Here is a 23,516-nt window from a genome sequence, read left to right on the forward strand (position 1 = left end):
GCCTCTCCCGTTGCGGAGCACAGGCTCCGGACGCGCAGGCTCAGCGGCCATGGCTCACGGGCCCAGCCGCTCCGCGGCATGTGGGATCTTCCCGGACCGGGGCACGAACCCGCGTCCCCTGCATCAGCAGGCGGACTCTCAACCACTGCGCCACCAGGGAAGCCCGCTTAGGCTAGTTTTTAAATTTTATTTTTGCTAGTAGAATATAATGTGCAGCATAATGTGTTCTTGGGCTCTTCGTTCATTTAACTTTTCCTCTGACAGTTTTGTGTCTTCAAATGTCTTTCAAACAATTACTTCTGCCCTTTGACTCTTTTGGATTACTTTGACTTTCAAAGACTGAATGTAAATGTTAAAATGAAAATAAGCTAGCCTTGATTTCCGATTGAGAGATTGACATAAAGGGTCCCTGAATAACTATTTTTGGTTTGCAGAACAATAAACCCATGCCCATTTTTAATTGCTGAACTGACATATAATAAAAATATTTCTTAGGTGTTTGTCAGTTTGTTCTCTACTCTTTTTGTTATAAAGAACACTTTCTTTTTAAGGCTTTTGTTTTTTTCCCCCACAGTATAAATTCCACTTGCTAGTCAGTGCCTCGTCATTTCCAGGGGCATGTGGGGGGTGGGGTGGGGGGTGGGCTATGATGAATGATTTGTAGTTTGAAGCTCTGAAGGCAACTTCTTGATGTGCAGGTTTAATTCAAAGTTGTTCTTTAGCTTGGGAACACAGGTCCTCTTTGAGTTGTTCCCTCAGATTAGTAATGATTTAGTTATATTGCATAAGGCAAAGGAGACTGAACCATTTCTTTAGACACTCCCCTGCTTGCATAAGTGACGCTACCTTGTTTTGTAAGCTGGCAATATATCTGCGTTACATTTCATCTACCCCAATAGCCAATAGTATGCCTTAAGGTAAATATTTTCCTGTGACTATTCTGCTTACTATCTGAGATGATTGTGTAGATAAGGAATGAGGAAGGGGGCCAGGTTGAAGACTGATTTTACTTTATGCAGGCTTCAAGAAACTGCTCAACCTGCATGTTTTCATTCTCAAATAATGTTTCCAATGGATATATGTTCCCTGATATGAGTGCAACTCTGTTCATTTTATTTATTTTACTTTCGGAAGAGAGATAGAGAGAGAGAGAGAGAGAGAGAGAGAGAGAGAGAGAGAGAGAGAGAGAGAGAGAGAAAAGAGTATCCTAGAAGAGCTGCAGAAAAACTTAATATTTCCTAGTTTGGAATTCTAGAACTCTTGCTTAAAGTACGTGTGTCACTACAAAGTGGCACAAGGCTGAGTATGGTATACATGCTTTGGACTGAAGCCAAAAGAATAGTACTTTGCTAATTTCTGGTGCTCTTCAAATGTGAATGTTTTCTAATAAACATATTTAAAGTTTTATTTTTCTATAACATAAAGCTGCTTTGTGAATTATCTCCATCAAGAATTAGTACTCAGTTCTCTTACTTGCTAGATTGTATTATACTTTGAAAGTTCTCCACAAGTTTACCTTTATTTGACAGTTTTTGGTTTTGAATAACATAAAAAAAACTTGAATAACTTAAAAAAAACTTCTGTTTGCTTCAAACAGAAGCAAAGGAGTAATGGGATGTGGTTTCCCTTTGGTAACTGGAGGTGCTATGTCTCCCCCGACCCCAGTATCGTCATAAAAGAAGTGAGTTTCAGACTTTAGTACATGCTATTAGCTAAAAGGCCAAGAGGGAACGGCCTCCTAAGTCTTTTGTGACCCATTAATAGTTTGGGAGGCCATCTTCATTCTAAATTCTGAGAAGGCAGGGCTCAGATGTCTTCCATTGCTTAGGTATCCAAGGGCGTTCTTTGGAACCTCATCCTTTCCTTCTACTGCTTACTGAAAGGAGTAATGGTCCTTCCTACACACAGCTAGACTGATTCCCAAAAACTTATTGAAAATGATTGTTTCAAATCTGTAATGCATTTTCTTGTAGATGAATTCAAGCTGGGCTTTTTGTGTGTGTTCACGTGTGCCTTTTGGGGAGATACATTTTTTTCAAATTCATTTTTTTATTCCGAAACAATTCAAACGTGCAGTTGAGAATAATATAACACCTGTATACCCTCCGCCAGCATTATCAAATCGTAACATTGTGCTATTTTTTACAGTTGGTTTCTAATTCATAAAGTAACAGAACGAAACACTATGGAGACGAATTTCTGCTTAGAACCTTATTTGTATGGCAAACTGCCAGAAACACAGCCCTTCCGGCAGGGGTGTAGGAATTCCCACTGCCAACGCCCTGGGGAGGCTTTCGGATGAGCTGCAGCTGTTAATGTAAATGCATAGATCAGTGGCTCATAAATCAGGGCTGCTTGTCACTCGTGCAGTTCCCCCCAGTTCCTGAGATCACACACATGAGAGCTGGCTTATCCTTGTGCCTCTGACACGTGTTTGCACGACCCAGTTTACATTAACCAGAATAATAAAGTTTAGTAAGTTGAGAAATCTTAAACTGAACTGAGATCCTAGATTGTATCTTTGCTAAAACTTGGGCACCTCTCTGAGTACAGAACTATCATAAATATTCTATTAACCAGTTTTTTTTAAATTTCTAACTCTCGTAAGAGACTTGGTTACTGTTAATATTTTTCCCCACCTTTTCTTCAGAGCAATGGAGTTAATGAAGGGAAGACTATTTAGTTACACCTGTTTTCTATATTCTTGCTACTCAAAGTGTGGGCCTGCCCGACCAGCAACTTGTTTGCGGGACCAGGGAGCTGGTTTGAAATACAGCATCTCAGGCCTCACCTGACAGACTGAATCAGAATTTACATTTCAGCAAGATCCCCAAGTGATTGTAGGTTAAAGTTGGAGAAGCACTTGTTCTATGTGAGCTGTGCACATTGTCAAATTTTTATAGAATTTAAACCCTGTGAATGGGGTAGGTAAATCAATTCATTTTTGATCCACTATTCTTAGAAGTAGGCTGTTAAGTGCCACCTTCTTTACAGACTTCATTCTTGGTACTATCTAATGATATATCAGTTATATTTGAAATCATTGATGGAGTCCCACTCTCTCTCTCTCTCTCTCTCTCTCTCTCTCTCTCTCTTTCTCTCTTTCAACTCAGTTGCGTCGTTTCTCTGGAAGACAGCCCATTGTTGTTCCATTGACCTTTCCCCAATTCCTGAGTCCTCTGGAGTTATGTCCACAGCTGCCTTACTTACTTTGGTTAGAAGTGCTGGGAACCAGGTGAGGAGGAAAGCGCTGCTCGGCGCCCGCCTGCTGCAGGACGACAGGTGGGTGACGCCCACGTGCCACAGCTCCACTTCAGAGACCAGGTGTTCTCGGTTTGACCCTGATGGTAGCGGACGGCCAGCCACCTGGGATAATTTTGGCATCTGGGATAACCGCATCGATGAGCCGATTCTGCTGCCGCCCAGCATTAAGTATGGCAAGCCGATTCCCAAAGTCAGCTTGGCGAACGTGGGCTGCGCCTCACAGATTGGCAAACGAAAAGAGAACGAAGACCGGTTTGGCTTTGCTCAGCTGACAGATGAAGTCCTGTACTTTGCGGTGTATGATGGCCATGGCGGACCGTCGGCGGCCGATTTCTGTCACACCCACATGGAGAAATGCATCCTGTACGTACAAATGATACAATGGCTTTCACTCTTTGCAGTGTGCCTTATGCTTCCTGTTTAAACTTTCACCTTTTGGCTGAGACATTCACTGTTTTTTTTTGTTGTTGTTTGTTTGTTTGTTTATGTATGTATGGCTGCATTGGGTCTTCGTTGCTGCTGTGCCCGGGCTTTCTCTAGCTGCGGTGAGCGGGGGTTACTCTTCGTTCCGGTGCGCGGGCTTCTCACTGCGGTGGCTTCTCTTGTTGCGGAGCACGGGCTCCAGGCGCGCGGGCTTCAGTAGTTGCAGCACTTGGGCTCAGTAGTTGTGGCTCGTGGGCTCTAGAGCACAGGCTCAGTAGTCGTGGTGCACGGGCTTAGTTACATCTGCGGCATGAGGGATCTTCCCGGACCAGGGCTCGAACCCGTATCCCCTGCGTTGGCAAGCAGATTCTTTAACCACTGTACCACCAGGGAAGTCTCAACATTCACTGTTAAGGTAGTTATTTGAGTGCTTTCACACTATTGTTTTATGAACAAGCAGTTGCTCAAGCATGCCATTTATTACAGATGATTATTACCACTTCAGAAATATGTATGTTTTAACAACTCCCTTGGTGAGAGCATTGACCAGAATCTGCAGCACTTGACTTGTGATCATTTCAAGTGAATTAACATAATAAAGTACATGATCTCATGTACTCTGAGAATCTGAGTAGCATTTACTCCTATCAGTGCAGGGCACATAGTGCTTTAGTAAGTGGTAATTATTCTTTCAAGTGGTATGAATAGCTTGGAATACTTGTTGAAAATAGCTTTAGATGATTAGCATTAGAATAGGGAAAATGCTTTTAATGAGGGTGCTTTGGAGCTCTTTAAAAAGTTTATTTACCGCAATTATTATTAATGTATTTTTGAGGCTCACACTACTGCTAGAATTAAAAGAGGGAGAGAACATGTGACAGTCATGACCACGTGACTCTTCTTCCCAAGATAGTTATTCATACCGTTCATCAGTTGATTTATATATATTTTGCCTTATTCCACAAAGGAACTCAGTGGCTTAAATTTAATATAAAGGAACTCTTGACTTCTCAGGGTTGTGATAGTGAGGATTAATTTTTTAAGGATGGAGACCTGGGATTTTATTTGACTGTTTTTAAAGGCTTATCTCTGTGCCTGATTCTTTCTCAATTTGATTCGTTAATATGTGGATCTGAAGCCTCTGAAAGGCAAGCCACGGAGGTCCATTGCATGGAATGACTGCTAGCTGGAGGGACCAAGAGGAAGGCTAGAAACCTGTAGTCAAATGATTGTTTGGGGCTCTTTTTTCCTCTCCACGAAGGGATTTGCTTCCTAAGGAGGAGAACTTGGAAACTGTGTTGACCTTGGCTTTTCTAGAAATAGATAAAGCCTTTGCAAGGCACGCCCACCTGTCTGCTGATGGTAAGTAAAGCAATCTCTTTCCTTACTGTCCTGGGGCATTTCAGGGGGAAAAGGACACATTTTAAGCCCTTTAGGGGTGGGAATTTTAATGTAAGTTTATTTGTAAGGATGCTTATGTTGAAAATGATTTTTTAAATGAAGAATCACTTTAAATGTTATTTGGAATCCAAACTAAATCCACTCTTAAATGAACTATATTGGAGATTGTTTTAGCAATTGGAGCTCCAAAATGGTTCTGATATTGAATCTCAATTTTAAAAAGATTAAAAAACATTTTTTAATCTGTTTGATTGCTTGTTTTATGGGCAAGAGGTCCGTACTATGAGAGGGTTTATTATTTTGGGTCTTTTTTTTTAGAGGAATCTGACGAGCAAGTACTGAAATTCAGTACAGGGTAATCTAATCTAGCCAGAGAGTAAATGTGCACATCAGAAGAAAATTGCTAATTGGTCCTCAGTAGAAAAGGGCAATGGCTAATATGCACTACTCTGTAAAATTAGAAGGAAGATATTTTTTCTCCCATTTCTTAAAAAAGCTTGATCTTGCAGCTTTCCTGTGGTAACCAGTTGACATTTTTTTATTTGTTAAACACAAGGCCATGGCAGCTGAATTTTAGAATTTGTGTACTGTATGACCTTACATTTTGAAAGTAAAGTGTTTCTGATTTTGACTAAATTTATCAAGACCATTTCAGGAAAATGTAGCTGATGTTTTTTGGTTAGCTGGCCCCCCAGTTTATTGCTCATAAAGTTAACCTTGAAAACTTCTGCAGCAACCATTTAAATGTATGCATATAGACCTCATAACCGAGTTGAAAATGAATCATGCAGTAACATTAATCTGTGTTTTGTTCATCCTTTTGTTTAAAGGAGGTCAAAGTGTACCACAGCAATATTATTTTTGTAATTTTCAGTTGGAGTGCATAGGGCTGGAAATTCTCCTACTTCACAGATAAGGAAGTGAAACTCAGAGACAGGTAAAAGGTCAATTGCAGAGTTAGGGCTGAGATGTTCCTGGCGCCCACCGTGGCCTCTCTCATGGGCGTATTTAAAGATGAGTATTAGAGAGGATGACTCTAGGATGGCTCTCTTTGCCCTTTTAAGAAGTTTTTCCTCCTCTTTTTCGAGAAACTTATCATCATCATACTTCCCCGAAAAGCATTAGAGTCCACTCTCTTTGTTCAGTTCAGGGATTTATTTTCTTGTTTTGTAGATTATTCAGGCCCATTTTCTCTTCTTCGTTCCTTTGGACTTTTTTTCTGCCTTCCAGCTGGCCCCTCACCTTGTGAAAATAAGGGTTGAGAGATGGTAGATTTTAGCATAAGATTCTGTACTGGTTCCTCGTGGGTAAAACATACGAAAGTGAAGAGGACATCAAAACACTTTCTTATAGTTGTATTTTTATAACTCTGAATATTGGTATGCTTTTATCTCATCCATAAGCAGGTCGGCTGCGTATCACACCGCGAAGTTTATCGGCTGTAGTGCAGGTGGTGTGCCCCAGCTGTTGTGTAAATAGGTAGAGCTCACTGGGCAAGGTTTTCAGAAAGGAATGTTCAAGTTTACCATGGGAATGTGGCCAACAATCAAAAACCATTAACCCTTCATGGGTGCAGTTAGCCCTTTTGTAAAGGATCTACTTGACGAAGATGCTTAAAACAGTGATAGATTTGGTATAAAATGTGAGAGTACTCCTTTTCATTTATTAAATAACAAATTACAGTTAAAAGGAATTTTGAACTTAGGGAGAGAATTGACTTAACTTGCCTACCTTAAAAGAACCTTTCTAAAGATGCCTTTCTCACATCAATTCAGTTGTGCAAAGACATTAATCATAAAAATGTACTTCATTTCTAATAATGAACTGAAAATTCATTTATATAACTTAGTTCCTCTATCACATACTTTGAGTTAATGATCTCAGACCTTTCATAAGATATTCTAAAATTTATTTTTCATTTGATGGCCATTTGCTTGAGAGTATAATGGAGCATGACAGAATGATGCTTAGTGTACTACTAAAAGAAAAAGAAAGGGTCTGTTATGACACTGTTGTTCTGAAGTCTTATTTTGGATGTGTTCTTATAGATCAATTAGTCCGTGTGGTTTTTTTTAAGTAAGTATTTTGAGAACAACTTTAAATTTATTCTTAATCAGTTGCCAAGGCTTTCAAAGGTGGCAAAAATTGCCTTTTGATATTTGGGGGCTATTTTATCAAATATATTAAAGCCACTAAAGATAGGATGCTGTACGTTGTTTAACCTTTCAATATGTGGATTAAAAAAAAAAAGTGTACCACTTCAGATTTCAAAGTTATTATTTAAATTAAAAATCATTTTTTAGTTTTTAGTAAGAACTGAAGCAGTATCAGTATTATAAGAGCGAATAATATTCTTTTTGGCATAGCTGTGAGTAGGACCGATGCTAGTAAAATAGAATTGTGAAGTAAGTGCAGTTTGCCCTCTCCAATTTCTTTCACCTTTTCTTTTAGCATCAGCTCCATTTTCCCTTCTTGAATGCTTTCTGTGATCAGTTTGAGGGTAGGGGCCATGGCTTATTCATTTTTGAATCTCTAGGGTTTAGCACCCTGTGGAGAGTCTGGAAGGTACTCAATAATTATTTGGACTAAACTGATCTCCACTGCCTACTCTTTCTTACCAAAGTTATTATAACTTATCCCTTGATTATCCTATAGCTGATTTAACCGAATTATTAATATAATGTATATATTTTAATGACATCACTTCTAGGGGGGATTTGAGTTTTGAGTAAGGAAAGCTGAAAAGAGATTGGTTAAACCATAGGAATGAATCACTAATGCTGGAATTTCAGGTAGGGAAGAGTGCCCCACGTCATACTATTAGCTTTCTCAAAAGAAAGTGAAAATAAAACACTCTCTTCTTTTTGAGACTTTCATCCAATATCTGCATAAAATACTTCCAATTATCTCATTACCATTTAAAATATTTACTATTTCAGTTTAAAATGGGGGTAGTTTGAGGAGAATAAAATCAGAATGCCACTTATCAAGAAACAGCCCTTAAGAAATTGCTGGCTATTTTTATTGATTTGTTGTAGATGCATTTTCAATTTACCCTTATTTACAAATAGCTAATTTCATCATCATCTTTGAATATTTTGTATTCATTTTATACCAGTCATGTGTATTTTTACAATTAATGAAACCAGCCAGTAAGTTCAAATGATGTCCCATTAGTCTGTTGTTTAATGAACAAACTGTCACTTAAACCAGATGGTAGAAAACTTAGATGATATCCTATATATCCGATAAACTCTTCGAAGTGTTTCTAGATTGCTTAAGATTTGAAAGCAACAAAGCTCCCCAAGAGACAAATGGATCAAAAAGAGAAGACTTGCTCTGACGTTCAGAGTGGGAGACGTTGGTGACAGCATTGTGAGTCTCATTGGAAACAACTTCCATGCTCTGACGTTCAGAGTGGGAGACGTTGGCAGCATTGTGAGTCTCACTGGAAACTTCCATGCTCTTCATGTTACTTGACCTCTTTATGGAAGAATTAAACTAAAACATAACCAGTGTGAGAAATGCAATGTCTTTGATTTCCCTTCTTATGTTGGAGGCAGCCAAAAGCAAACGAAATAGGGACAGCATTGAAGAGATATTCTTATTGTGCTGTTACTGCTTCAGCTTGTTACTGATGTGTTTATGATTCATACATGTCTAGAATATGCCCATTTTTGAGAAACACTGAAACTGTCTTGGTTTATACATATTATTTTTTACACAGTTGAATAATTACTGGGGGGGGGTTATACTTTGAAAAGTATAGCTTTACTCTTTATGTGGCCATTCAAAATCTTGATCATTTTTCTTTTGATATATTGACCTGCGACACTGGAGGAAAGAGAGAGCTGCAGAAACTCCCATTTTATGAATTACATAACATTGTAAACATTCATTAGAGCTCAAGAGCCTTGCTAGCCTTTATTTAAACAATTAATTTAATCTTCTACTCAAAAAATGCCTTATAGATACTAAAATCCTTGCATTTAGCACCATTAACAATAAGTCACTCCTGGTATCTGGTATAGGAGGTGCTTTGATTCCTTCTTGATTTATATTTAAATCCCAGTAATTTGGTGGTATACTGTAGTTTACATCCTCTCTGGTATGCTTGTCAGATACGAACTATTCAGTGCTCTACCCAGGAATTCCCATGAATTTTCCATTTTGTAACTGGGACAGTTCTGATATTGATACCAAACAAATTTACAGTGCATTTTTTTCAACTCAATAAACGTACTGATTTACTCTTCAAGACTGACTGACTGACTATGTGTGCGTGCATGAGTATGTAGATGTCTGTGTCACCACAATATGTGTCTTGGTACACATACATTTGTATATAGGTTTTCCTGCCTTGGGAAGCCACAAAACTAAGAAGTGTTGCTCTGTGATGAAAAACAGACTCAACTACAAAATACCATCAACTTGGGCAAACTGAGTTTTGGAATCATTGATTTGGCATCTCCTGGAATATTATATAATTTGCTAGTGAAATTTTCACCAAAATAAAACCCTTCCCCTTATTTTGCAGCTCTTTCTCTACCCTCCCCTGTGTTGCAGGTTTGTAATGTTTGAGCACAATTCCTGGGTGAATTTCCTATTTGCCTCTGTGCGTGTTATTTGTGGCAGAGAACTGTGCCTGGTCAGCAGCTCTAGACCTGGAGCCCGTGGACACTATATGCTGGGCTTCAGTGGAAAGAGAGATCTGCTTAATTTTGTCCCAGGTGAAGGAGTCCAGCGGTTCCTAGCCTGGACTACTGGAAGGTTCCCACATCCTCTTTGTCCCATTAGTTGAGATGACTTGCAGTAGAAAATGTCCAGTGAGTGTTAAGAACTTATTGAAAGATGTCTTAGTTTTATAGTTTTGTTGTTAGGGAAAAAAGTGAGAATTTTTACTTCCATGTTAAATGTTAAATGAAAATAAAGGCTGATTTAATATTTATATTCTTAGATGCTTAGCAAACCAGAATCAACAGTTTTGAAAACTTTCCCATAAATCCTGGGATTTTGGAACTGTGAAGTTGGGTTGGTTAAAAACTCAAGCTCTTTTAAATTCCCAAATGGCAGAGCCATGAATTATAATCCTAAGCAGCTAAACTTGAAGTTTTCATTTATGAGGTTTTAACTCTTGATGTAGCCAATTAAAAACCACTTTTAAGAAAAAGCTGCTCCTGGGACTTTCCTGGTGGTTAAGACTTGGAGCTTGCACTACAGGGCGCACCAGTTCGATCCCTGGTCAGGGAACTCAGATCCCGCATGCTGCTGTGTAGCGCGGCCAAAAAAAAAAAAAGAGAGAGAGAGAGAGAGAGAGAAAAGCTGCTCCTGTCAGTTTAAACAAAGGAGAATACTAAACTCCCTGGACAGGTGGCATCTGAGTAAACGCCTATGTTTTCTCGCCTGGCTCTTATCATTTGAAAAGATTACAGAGGTTCAACTGTAAGGCTTCCCTTGTATAATGTTTTAGGACACTCACAAGTTGACATCTGTAATATAAACATCACTGATACACTAAAACGTTTGTGTTGTACAACTATGATATGTTATATATTTTAGTTCTGCCAAGATGATACTACTTTGGCACAGCAGTTCCAAAATCAAAAGAGATAAATGGGAAGATATTGCAACTATATACACGCTCTCTCCATAAAGTAAATTCGGCACAGATATAGAAGATTAAGCAGGGTTTATTCATGTTTTTTTCCATTTTCCTCTTCTGATTAAAGCAGGCATTTTAATATACTGATTGGAAAATACATGCATATATATCTTTCCAAAATGCATTACTGCTGTTTTTAAAATTGTCTTTAAAAAAAAAAAAATGGGAAAGACTGAGCTTCGGTCAGTCAATAGCACTTCATTTTTCCTAAATCTTCCTCTGAAGTCAAAATCATCTTTAGAAGATCACCTGAATATTTTATTTAGATGCTTTAAAGAATTAACCATGTTACTGAAGATAATACCTGCTTTAAATGCTATCTTTTTTGATTTTTTCAATTTCCTTTCCTTTTTAGCCCATAATTTCACAGTATTCTCACTTTGACAAGGCTCAATGCACCCTCAAAACTTTTAACAAGTAGTAAAGAACTAACAGACACTGTTAGAATACACCAAAGAAAGGGCAGACACTGTTAGAATACACCAAATAAAGATGCAAAAATGCACTTTGGATTGGATGGAGGAAATAGCGGTGACCTCCAGCCAAGCAACGTATAATTTTGTTATTGGTCAGAGGAAATTAATATTCTTGGAGTGCTCTGGACCCAGGGCTTGACCACAGGATTAGCACTTGGCAGCACTGTCCGGCATCTGGGGACAGACTGATCGTTCGGTAGAACTACAAGCGTGAACTATACCAAGTTTATGGGAAACTAGAATGAATTTCATTCCCTGCCCTCCAGATTTACTCCTAATATAATGATGGCTGTACCTTTGTTTCATGTCTGGGGAGGACAAAGATGAGAAAAGAATGTGAACCTTTAACCGTTTTAGGAGGCTCTTGGCATATCTTGCTTAGCCTATTAACTGATAATAATTTCACAGGACAGGAGTAAGAAATGGAAGAAAAAAGTTGAGTGCATAGATTTTAGAAAAGTTGGCTTGCCTAAATGGGCTCTGTAGACCTAAATCATCCTGCCATATTAGCCAATCTAATTAAAATGTAATACTCTTAATCCCAACCCCTGATGTACACACAAAGGTGTAATAATGATCTATTCAAGTGAACCCTACTGTATATAAATAGAAGCCATTTGGAGACAGTGATGCATTTTTTACCAAATTAGGTTAGCAACTTTTTCTGTTTGCATGGAGCCTTGTTACTGAATTAAATACCTCTTTCTCTGCATGCTCTTACTTACATAGTTCATTTGCATTTTATTTGCATAGCTCTAGTTAAATTAGAATGATACATTTCAGCATTAGTTTAACATGCCTATGTTTTATCTTGTAATAAAAATTCCACATCCAATCATTTGACTGTCACTGACTTGTACTCTTTTTCATCGTGTCTGCAGCGACCCTTCCGACCTCTGGGACTACTGCAACAGTAGCCCTTTTGAGAGATGGTATTGAACTGGTTGTAGCCAGTGTTGGCGATAGCCGAGCTATCTTGTGCAGAAAAGGAAAACCCATGAAGCTGACAATTGACCATACTCCAGAAAGAAAAGATGAAAAAGAAAGGTACCACCTCCACTCATCAATCTTTCTATAAGGATAGTATTTATATAGTTCAAGATAGAAATAAAACCTTGCATTTTAAACTGATTTTATGCTTAAGTTTAACGGAGCCTTGGTTTTCTGGGTATCACAACGTAGTCTTTTAACTTTTTTTTGACCAGGATTAAGAAATGTGGAGGTTTTATAGCTTGGAATAGTTTGGGGCAGCCTCACGTGAACGGCAGACTCGCGATGACCAGGAGTCTTGGAGATCTGGATCTTAAAACCAGTGGTGTGATAGCAGAACCAGAAACAAAGAGGATTAAGGTAAGAAAGGACTTGCAAACCCTTGATACACAGGCAAGGAAGGAATGCAGGATTGTCTCCAGCCGCAGGCTTTCTTGGAAGCCTTAATTGAAGCCAGAGTGACTTTTATTCTTAGTTTTTGAAAAAATATTCACTTTATTTATTTATTTATTGGTTTTGGGCTGCGTCGGGTCTTACTTGTGGCGCACGGGATCTTTTGGTTGTGGCACGCAGGCTCTTCCTCGCGGTGCGTGGGCTCCTCTCTCGTTGTGGCGCTCAGGCTCCAGAGAGCATGGTCTCAGTAGTTGCGGCGCACAGGCTTAGCTGCCCTGCGGCATGCGGGATCTCAGTTCCCAAACCAGGGATTGAACCCGCATCCCCTGCACTGGAAGGCTTATTCTTAACCACTGCACCACCAGGGAAGTCCCCAGAATGGCTTTTAGACAGAAGTTACTAATGGAAGGATAGATAAACTTTTCAGATAAAATAGGATAGTGCTTTCCTGGCCGAATGTATGACGAAGTGTTGGCTTTGTGTCACCCTGCTGTGGAATTGGCCTGGAAGCATCACTGTCCTGCCCTTGCTCACCTGCCCCTCATCATTCAGCACCCCTCTCCCTTGGAAGCTGAGCCTGACTTCCTTTTTCCACCAAGCTGCATAATTGTCCCACCTCTCTCTTTGTGACATCTTTTGCTTGCTACTAATCATTGCCCCCATTATGCTACGCTTCCCCCAGCATACACCCAGTGGTGAGCTGACACTTCACCTGTGCAACCCCCAGCCTGCTCTAGTACCTGGCACATTATAGTGTAGGCTCCCAATAACGGCAGCAAATGGTTGTTAATCTATTGAACGATTTTATGGCTTATAGATATCCCACTTATATTCCTTTCGTCTAACAAATACTTACATAGCAGTTTACTATGTGCCAGGCTCTGTTGAAAATAGCTACTCCTACCCCATTTTACAGAGAAAACAAATCTGGAGCATATACACTTCAATCTACCTATGTTTGCCCAGTTGAAAAATAGAGGTGGGTTTCACACCCAGGGAGCCTGGCTCCAGAGACAGTGCTCTCAGCCATTACATCAGGCTGCCTGGCAGCATTTGGCTACCTGGCTTCTTCCTCCAGGGTGTTACTAGGTAAATGTTAGGTTTGTCCTCAGTGATTGATGCTAAATGTTGCCATTTTGGCCCTAAATGCAGGCCTTCCATTTTCACTCTGTTTGCCTACAAGCTCTGACACACGGATGACCACTCAGAAAACAGATAAAATTGTTGCATCATGAAGATTATTCTCAGGCTGTCTGGTTTATAACCCTGTGCATTTGGTTCTGACCGCAGCTACATCATGCTGATGACAGCTTCCTGGTCCTCACTACAGATGGCATTAACTTCATGGTAAACAGCCAAGAGATCTGTGACTTCGTCAATCAGTGCCACGATCCCAGTGAAGCCGCCCATGCAGTTACTGAACAGGTGACACAGCAGAGCTTCTGCTAGAGAAGTCCCAGGGCGGGGAGGAGGGCACAAAGCCAGGTGCAGGTTTCGGTGCAGCCTGGAGGGGCCGCCACCACTGACTGCAGATTTCTGTGAAATCTTCTGCTTTAGCTTTAGTATTACATGGAATTTTACACCTGACTCCACGATATTTCCAATTAAAAATGTTTTTACAATTCTTCCAAGTAGTTAAGTAAAATCAGTATGCCAAGGAAATGAGCTATGTTTATTTTTTGGCTTTGTACACATCTTGAAATGATAGTAACAGCACTGGTAAATTATAACATTAGCGAATACTAATGTTACCGTCTGTCAGGCACTTTTCTATTCATATGTATTTAACTCATGTAATCATCATGATAACCCTCTGAGGCGGGAGCTAGAATTATCCCTTCTTCACAGAGGAAGAGAGCAGAGGCACAGAGGCCGAGACATTAAGTAACTTATTCAAGATGGCAAGATTGTCACGTTGCAGAACTGGTCTTCAAACCCAGACAGCCGAGCTCCTGAATCCAGCCACTGGACCATTTTAAACTAGACTGCTCCACATGAATATCCAATGTAGAAACACTATAGCATAGTCAATTTCTGGTTTTGAAAAATGGGTGTGTAGAAACAAATACAAAAAGGTATATGGATGAGTGGTATGTCGGTGTGCCAGTCAGAGCTAAAATTTGGAAGCTGGATAATATCCAGTAAAAAAAAAAGTAAAATTTCCACGTGTTAATACTCTGTTTGGATAGATGGCTCTTTTTTTTTTTTTTTTTACTTTATTTATTTTATTTATTTATTTTTGGCTGCATTGGGTCTTCATTGCTGCATGCAGGCTTTCTCCAGTTGCGGCAAGCAGGGGCTACTCTTTGCTGCGGTGCGGTGGCTTCTCTTTGTTGCAGAGCATGGGTTCTAGGCTTGCGGGCTTCAGTAGTTGTGGCTCGCGGGCTCAGTAGTTGTGGCTCGCGGGCTCTAGAGAGCAGGCTCAGTAGTTGTGGTGCACGGGCTTAGTTGCTCCGTGGCATGTGGGATCTTCCCGGACCAGGGCTCGAACCCGTGTTCCCTGCATTGGCAGGCAGATTCTCAACCACTGTGATACCAGGGAAGCCCCTGTATCACATATTTTTTATCAATCTTTTTCTTCAGAGTTTTGACCTCAGGCTCTGAGGTATTTTCTTTTTTTTTAATAAATAAATTTATTTATTTATTTTTGGCTGCGTTGGGTCTTCGTTGCTGTGCGTGGGCTTTCTCTAGTTGCGGTGAGCGGGGGCTACTTCTCGTTGCGGTGCACAGGCTTCTCTTGTTGAGGAGCACGGGCTCTAGGCGCGCGGGCTTCAGTAGTGTGGCTCGTGGGCTCTAGAGCGCAGGCTCAGTAGTTGTGGCTCGCGGGCCCGAGCGCAGGCTCAGTAGTTGTGGCACATGGGCTTAGTTGCTCCACAGTTATGTGGGATCTTCCCGGACCAGGGATCGAACCCAGGAAGTCCCAGGCTCTGAGGTCTTTTGAAGTACATTTGCTGTAATCCCAAGTACTTATTAATGCTGACTATATAATTTGCTATTTGCATTAGTTCCTAAAATTGATTTATAATTCCACTGTAGGAAGTTTAGTTTATGCCAATTTTCTATTTTGTATAGACTGTAATAAACTTTCTTATAGTTTTATAACTTTATACACATCCACTTCCTTAGGTTATTATTTCTTTAAGCTAAATTCCTAGGAGCAGAAATGCTAGGTAAGAGCTAACACTGAATCCTTAACCCTGCATTATTCCCTGTGCTAAATGCTTTACACGTGTTTTCTTCTTCAGGAGCTACGTATCTTGTACCTTAGTCCACTGGTGTATTTATTGCCAAAACTGCTACAGTGTCATAGAGTTAATATAGTTGTTTGGGACATCAGTTATCCTATACGCAATTGATACAAACCACTGTGAAATAATTGCGTCAGTAACTATGTTTTAAGCCAGTTTGGCCTTCCAGAGAAAGGCCATTTCTTTTTGTACAGACTCTGACTCCCATTGCTCATCTCTTCCTTCCTGCCATAACTTGCAGGCAATACAGTACGGTACTGAAGATAACACTACTGCAGTAGTGGTGCCTTTTGGTGCTTGGGGAAAATACAAGGCCTCTGAGATCAACTTCTCATTCAGCAGAAGCTTTGCCTCCAGTGGACGATGGGCCTGATCACTTGCTGGGACTTGGAGTTTCTGTGCAGTTTCACTGATTGTGTCAAGAAACTGATCAGATTTTAAAAAGTTGACTGTACCAAGGTGACCCTAGGACTCACTTGATCAGTACACACATCACTATAAACTTAGTAACCATCTACATAGTAGTTTTTCATAAATACCTGTCATATTTATGTTCAACTAACTGTACATACTCAGTATAAATACGTGTAATTCAGCTATTGTGAATGAGTCTCTGAGTGAGCAAATGAAAAATGGTTTTGATACACTTGCTGAGTGTTAAATTTCTATATGAATTTCTTTTGACCATTTCTGATCTTTATTCATTTGACCAGGTTCTTGCCTTCAAGTTCCTCAAAACTAGTCAGTATTTTGACAGCTACTCAATGGTTATCTGCAAGTGTTTATTTTTAATAACTGTACCAAGCATTAAGTATGAAAACTGAGTTCTCTGTTACTATATTTTGTACTCTGGATCACCTACTGGTGAATGTAACAATGCAAAAGAAATTAATTCAGCTAACATGACACTGCTAAGCTGTATACATATGTACAACAGTGCACTTACGTATTTCACCTGTGTCACCAGGTCTCTCCTGCCCCCAGTCAATTCATTCCTGTTTTACTGTAGGTAAGAATGCTATATAGCTATGACTATTCCTTCATATCAGAAAAAAATGTCCAGACTAAGAGTTCTTTGGTCAAAGCTATACAGAGTTACATACTGATGGTATCAAGTATTTTGTATAACGTTTCCATTTGTTATCTCGAATTCTGTGTTTTGTGTTTTGTATACAGAATGTTTATATTATCGCTTTTTGTGTAGAGTAAGCAAGTCGGATAATTCGTCAGTAAAAATAATCCCACGTTGACTGATAACTGCTACAGACATAGCTTGAGGTTTATGTCTCCTTTTTCTAAGACTCCTAAGAAAGAATAAATCTAAAAAAAAAAAAGCCTTATCTATTCTAGCTTGCTATGTAACTTAGGAGTATAAAACTATATTTCCTTATATCTGTGTGTAAGTTTGCTGTTAAAATGTGAATCTCTAAATGTGTGTATGGAATTACATCTGCAGCTTATTTCTGCAGACAGTGTAAATTTGTTGTATGTGTAGGTGTATGTACATATGTATATTTTAGACTAATGGAAAATGAAAGGGAACAATCCTGCATAGCTCCTTCACCAGTTAGCTTTCAATTATTGATATGTTTATCTCTAAGAACTCTTGACAAACTGAGGGAGGTTTCAGAGTGGAGAACCAATGGCTACTGGGAGATAAGGAAATAGATTAAAAATGGCTGTAGGAGATATTCTGTGGTGGGTAACTTCTGTGGAAAAGCCTAGGAACAGAACAGTATTTGAAGCTACATTGCTATATTGTAATTTGCATATAAAATAATAGGATGTGAGAAAAATACTGAAGTGTTAAGAATGACGTGGAGTTCTGTGGAAACAAAAGAAAAACCAAAACGATAAAGTTGATGTACCTTCAACTCTTAGTTTTCAGGTTGACTTTTCTTTAAGTTTTACTCAAGGCTTATTAGAAGGAAGAGGGCACAACATCAATATTCACATCTCACCTTCTGGGGAATGGAAGCAAAGAAATCTTGAGTTTTCCTGCCTGTCTTAATCAGGAATTATCCTTTGGGAAAAAGTGGTATGGAAATATTTCAAGGTGTTTTTTGTTTTTTCAAGGAAGTTTGGTAAAAGAAAGAAAAACATTACAAGAAAGGATATGGTCTCCTATTCATTGCCTGGGAAGTGAGGAACCAAAGGTAGGCTAAGAAACCTGGAGAACTTTCTCCCTCTTTCTCAGTAGGGTCTTGGGACATAAACATGGAAGCTACATTTAGGAGTATGGAGAGTTTCCAAACTAACAAGCAAACAGAAACTCTAAAGCACAAGATGACCTGCTAAAAATGTAGGTTTTATTTTTGTTTTGAATTCTTCACATTGCTATTCCTCTCTTTGACTTTAAAAAACCAGCGTGGGAGTGATGTCATTGACTTCAGAGGTTTAAGAGTCACTGATGCATTGGGTGGATTGCCATCTGTGACAAAGAAGAATCTGTAGGACATGTAGGCCTTGGTCTGGAGTGGATTTTGCTCTGCTCAGCCTGAAGGTTTTTAAAACCTGAAACTAGTCAGCTTTGACTAAAGCATAAAAACACACTAGTGTCTGTTTTTCAAGCCACGATGTTGAAGTATAACTTATAGATTATTATAATCCATAAAAGATAAGCATACACGTATTAGGCTTTTAAGTCTATTACTGGGAATTATGCAAATAGTAGTGGAACAGAAGGACTGTTCTAAATAGTTTTTTGGCTATAACTGTGAATTTGCCATGTGGCTGTTACCATGTGGGTATAGGTATGGTGTAAATTATATTAATGTAATTAAACTTAAATCAATTGTATTTATGTTTGCCTTTCGTTTATATGTAGTATATAAATCATCTTTCTAAAATGTGTTGCCTAACTTTATTTGCCATCATTGATTTGGCAAAATATCCTTAAAATCATTGTGATTTTTCACAAGTATAAATTCTTGAGTACCTTATATATTCTAGTGTAAATGCAGTCCTGCTTTCCATCAACCATTTATTTGTTACAGACCCTTGTGTTAAGTGTGTCAAAGTTGTATGCAGTTTTTCTGAAAAAATAAAAAATAAATAAAGTTTTGGCAGGATCAGTTTTGAATTTCAGTACTCTATGATGGGAAATTACTTACTTTGAAGAATTGTTAGCATGTAATTTAAATAGAAATTATTTTTTCTAAGTGGAATTGAATTTTTTTTTAAAACAAATCTTGGCAGAGAATGAGTAGGCCTATGCTAGCTCTTCAGTATCAGACAGGACATTTAGTTTTCTTTCTAAGAATGGACAAGGATTTAATTTCACAGTAATATTATAATAAGAAAATGCTTCAAGGTGCAGTGGGGGAAGGGATGGTTAAAGTTTAGCATTGAACCCTTAAACACAAACATATATTTGTATTTTCCTTTGGCACTTCAGTTCACATACCTGCGTCTGTGCAAAGTGACATAAAATTCTGGTTGGCTTACGTTTTATTGCATTTATTATATTCACTTACCTGGATGACTTCAGCAGAAATAAAAAGTCATGTCTTTAGAAGCCAAACTGTGATGACCTGCCTGTTGCTTTTGGCATCTGGAATGAGACCGCTTGACTCTCTGGCAGCTCCCCTTGGTTGTTAGGTGGTTGAAATGGTCCACTGATGGTCATATGGCACATTCTAGGCTGTGAAGTCATGGCGTTGTTCCATCTCCAAGAATGACTCTTCTTCCACTGGATTCCTGTACAGAATTTAGCAGTTTGCTGTCTCCCAAATTAGTTTCTGCTAAAGTGCTCTTGTGTACATTTGTTTGATAATTTACCAAAGTACTAATTGGGTGTATAGCACTTCTGTAGTGGGCTGATGTAATTGCTGCTTTGACCGTTGTTTTAAAAGTATGTATTAGAGTAACTGTAAGCATACTAAAATCATATCTCAGTATTCAAAGCAACATTTAAATAAAGTATGTGCATTAAACACTTTAAAATCAAACTGTGTTTATTTGACATCCAGACTTTCCAATATTTATTATGTGACCCTGTGAACACTGATGTAAAGGAGTCCATGAATGTTTGGAAATTTTTTAGCATCCAAATCCTGGCTGTTTGCAAAATTAATGTGAAGAATCTTTGAAAACGTTAGATACACACTTATCTATTCAAATCTTTTCCATTTGATTGAAAACAAGATTTATCTCTCATTTCCCTCTTCCAAAATATTTGTTGGTACATAAGAAGAAAATGGTTGTGATTTCTACAATATATTGCCTGTGGTATATTTTACTGCAGCATTTCCATGTATTAAAAATTAGAAACAAGTGTTCAGTGGGAACTCAGCAATATGCATTTAATGTAAGCAATTTTTAATGTCCTGCCATTGATTGAATAAAATGTCATAGTTGCAATCTTTCCGCACAAGGATCTCTTCTAGAGTTTCCCCTGAAGGTAACTTGGTAAACTCCATGATGGCAGAGATCTATTTCATTTTGTTCAGACTCCTGACCTAGCACTTTTTATAAGTTCAGCAATGAGGATAAAATGTTTGCTAAATCAGTGAGTCAATGCATTGAATTACATTTTTATTAATTTTATGTTAGTGGGGAAATGGGCATTAGATATTTTAAATAATAAGCCTAACATAGTATTTAATCGTGAAGGAATAGTATTTAACCTCTTTTGGTGTTTCCTTAAGACAATGACCAGTTATGCCTTGTAAAGTATAAGTTAGTATAAGTATGGTTCAGAGTCTTGTTCTGAACAAAACCTAAAGAGTAGTGCTGCGTGGATGACTATAATCTTGTTTCTTTAAAAGGTGGAGAAAGGGAGATGAATATTAAGGGTCTTTTATGTGCTATGCTCTTTTGCATGTATTATCTCATTTAATCTTAACAACCATACAGGGAAGTCTTTCTAATTATCATTTTTATAGATGAAGAAATAAAGCCTTTAAGTAGCTAATAATAGCAAGGTCCAATCCAGACTCCTTTGACTTCAAAGTCCGTTTCTTCTCTTACCATACCTCCTTTATACACTAGCAAAAGCAAAACCAATTCACTGCTATCAAACAGCTATTAACATCATCTGCAGAAGGCTCTCTGGTGGACATGAAAAAGAGTCACGTGGACACGATCCAGAAACTAACTCAGTGGATGAATGAACATAATAGAGGCAGTAACTGAGCACTTGTCACCTAAAACTAGAGTAGATAACTAAATTATGTCCCAGCAAAGAGTATATCTGGGGAGCAAGTGAAGAATGAACAGAATAATGCTTTAAACAGTACAGGGTTTAGATGGTCGCTTACGGAAGTCCAGTAAGTCAATTTAACAACGGTAAGCATTTTTTGAGACCCTACTGCATATGTCTAAATGACACTAGGGTGGGTCTAGCAGGGCTTGGGGCTAGTGGTTGATAATATCCCTAGAACTTTGTCAGGAGACCGACAAGTGAGGAAAGTGAGTTATACCAGAAGGATATCAGTGTTCACCTGGACAGGTGAAGCCAGGATGTTTGGAGCCAAGAGAGATCTAACCAGCGAAGTCACTGAGCCTTTGTTCACATGTCAAGGGTAGGTTCTTTCAAGGGCCAGGAAGACTTAACGTCATGTCTTAAGAGGCAGGCGGCCAAAGGCAGGACCGGTTACATATTTCGTGCCAAATGACAATGCCAGGTCCTTATTCAAGACAGCAACTGCAGAGCACTAAACCAAGTAGGGGGCCCCTCTAACAGCTGGATCCTGTGCAGGTCGTGCACCCATAACCAGAAGGAAAATACCCTGTAAGAGCAAATGCAGCAAAAGAAGGGAGCACATTCATTGCACACCCACGGCCTGTCACCAGTGCGCGGGCACTTACCGAACAAGATGCACTGTGGTGCTTGGCCCCAGGCGGCGAATACGGCTGCTGCCCGGGATCCCTGGTTTCTGCCCACCGAACCAGGTAAAGCCAGAGCAGCTTGGCGTACTGACTCCGCAGGCAGAGATGAGAAACAGCGGTGGGCGGCGCTCTCCTCGCTCTCGGGAATGGGAGGGGGGACTGCGCCGAGTCCCTGCATCCCCCCGCCCGGCATCCTCGCCCCGCGCCCCTGCCTCCCCGCGCCCCGGCTCCACTGGCCTGGCGGCTGCGCCTCGGGAGGGCCTGGCGGAGACCCGAACCTGCGGCGCCTGAAAGCGGGTCCGAACAGCTAGCTGCCCTTCCTGTCCCCCTTTGTCTCTCACTTCCTCCTCCCGTTCCTTCCTTCGACCCTTGCTTTTCCCCCTGCGGCGGCTGCGCCGGCCGGACAGCGAATCTGCCTCAAATACCGAAGCTGAGCGAACCGCCCGCCGAGCCGCCCGCCGGCCCCGCCTCCTCCCGGCTCTTCCTCCGTGCGCGCCCGGCGGGTCTGGCGGAACTGGCCGCGGCCCCCGAACGTTCACCGGCGATGGGAGGCGGACCGTTCGGGAAGAGGACGTGACTGTCGGCGGCGAGGAGGCGCTCTTCTGCCCGGGGAAGCGCCTGGAGCGGAGAGCAGGTGAGAGCTGTCCCCGGGCGGTGTCCCCGCAGCCAGGGGGCTACTGTAGTTCCTCAGTCCTGGAGGTCGGTTCTGGGCAGCACAACACAGCGTTTGCTAGGTACTAACTCCGCTTTGCAGGGAAAACTGAAGAGATCTAGGGATTGGCCTGAGGTTCCGTTGGCGTTTCTGTCCAGCCCAAACCCTCATTCCCAGGCACTGCCCTATTAGTAGCTCTTGCTTAAATGTTCAGCCTGCTGGCCATGTGTGTGTCCCAGCTGACACTTCTTGCTGTTTGGACGACAGGATCCTGAATGGAGCCAATCCTTAGCTCTAGTCAACAACCAGTGAGATTCCTTCAAAATTCTATACTGAGGGATGGACCGGCTCTCTAGCTGTATAATGGGAGGAGCTTGGTTTGAGAGATCTTGTCAACTGGCAGGACCATTTCTAGATAATGCGCCCCCTTTTTTTTTTTTTTTATTGCAGTACGCGGGCCTCTCACCGTTGTGGCCTCTCCCATTGCGGAGCACTGGCTCCGGACGCGCAGGCTCAGCGGCCATGGCTCACGGGGCCCAGCCGCTCCGCGGCATGTGGGATCTTCCCGGACCGGGGCACGAACCCGTGTCCCCCGCATCGGCAGGCGGACTCTCAACCACTGCGCCACCAGGGAAGCCCGTGCGCCCACTTTTGACTTTGCAGAGAGGAGCTGCTTCCCCAGAGGGGGACGGACAAGTGGAGGGAAGAGCGATCTCCATCCCAACAGAGTCTCAATTCCAACCCATGGCCAGTTTGAGAGGATTTCTGTACAGGCCCAAACTCCTACAGATAACAGAATACAAAAAGCAGCTACCAGAGGGTGCTGGCTAGGAATTCAAACCCAGCCCTATTTCATCCCAAAGTTAATTATTTTCCACTACCAAAGTCAGGTAAGGTTAATAAGTACTTATGTATTAATAATTATGTGGAAAAAAATTCCAGAAGGCACCTGAGAACGCTGCAGCTGTTCATCGGAAACCAGGAGGGATAGAATGATTGGAAAATGTGTCAGGGGAAGAAGGAGAGGACATAGTAAAAGCACATCAAGACTGAAACCAAGGGCTTCCCTGGTGGCGCAGTGGCTGAGAGTCCGCCTGCCGATGCGGTGGACACGGGTTCGTGCCCCGGTCGGGGAAGATCCCAAATGCCGCGGAGCGGCTGGGTCCCGTGAGCCA

At 40.7% G+C, this 23,516-nt stretch overlaps 1 protein-coding gene across 2 annotated transcripts in view; it reads left to right on the forward strand.

The window, feature by feature from the left end:
- The window catches only part of PPM1K (protein phosphatase, Mg2+/Mn2+ dependent 1K), a 20,668-nt gene extending 4,227 nt beyond the window's left edge, over nt 1-16,441 (forward strand). Inside the window, exons 2-7 of one of the 2 annotated variants that reach the window (XM_007450675.1) lie at nt 3,134-3,627; nt 4,949-5,049; nt 12,108-12,273; nt 12,432-12,576; nt 13,900-14,034; nt 16,099-16,230. In XM_007450675.1, coding sequence (XP_007450737.1) covers nt 3,188-3,627; nt 4,949-5,049; nt 12,108-12,273; nt 12,432-12,576; nt 13,900-14,034; nt 16,099-16,230 — 1,119 coding nt within the window. In that variant the 5' untranslated portion in view covers nt 3,134-3,187. Of the gene's footprint in view, nt 1-3,113; nt 3,628-4,948; nt 5,050-12,107; nt 12,274-12,431; nt 12,577-13,899; nt 14,035-16,098 lie in introns of both variants that reach the window. The other variant, XM_007450676.1, reaches the window with a different exon arrangement.
- Nucleotides 16,442-23,516: the final 7,075 nt, after the last annotated feature.

This window comes from Lipotes vexillifer, unplaced genomic scaffold, assembly GCF_000442215.2.
Source record: "Lipotes vexillifer unplaced genomic scaffold, Lipotes_vexillifer_v1.1 scaffold34, whole genome shotgun sequence".
Classification (NCBI taxonomy): Eukaryota; Metazoa; Chordata; class Mammalia; order Artiodactyla; family Lipotidae; genus Lipotes; species Lipotes vexillifer.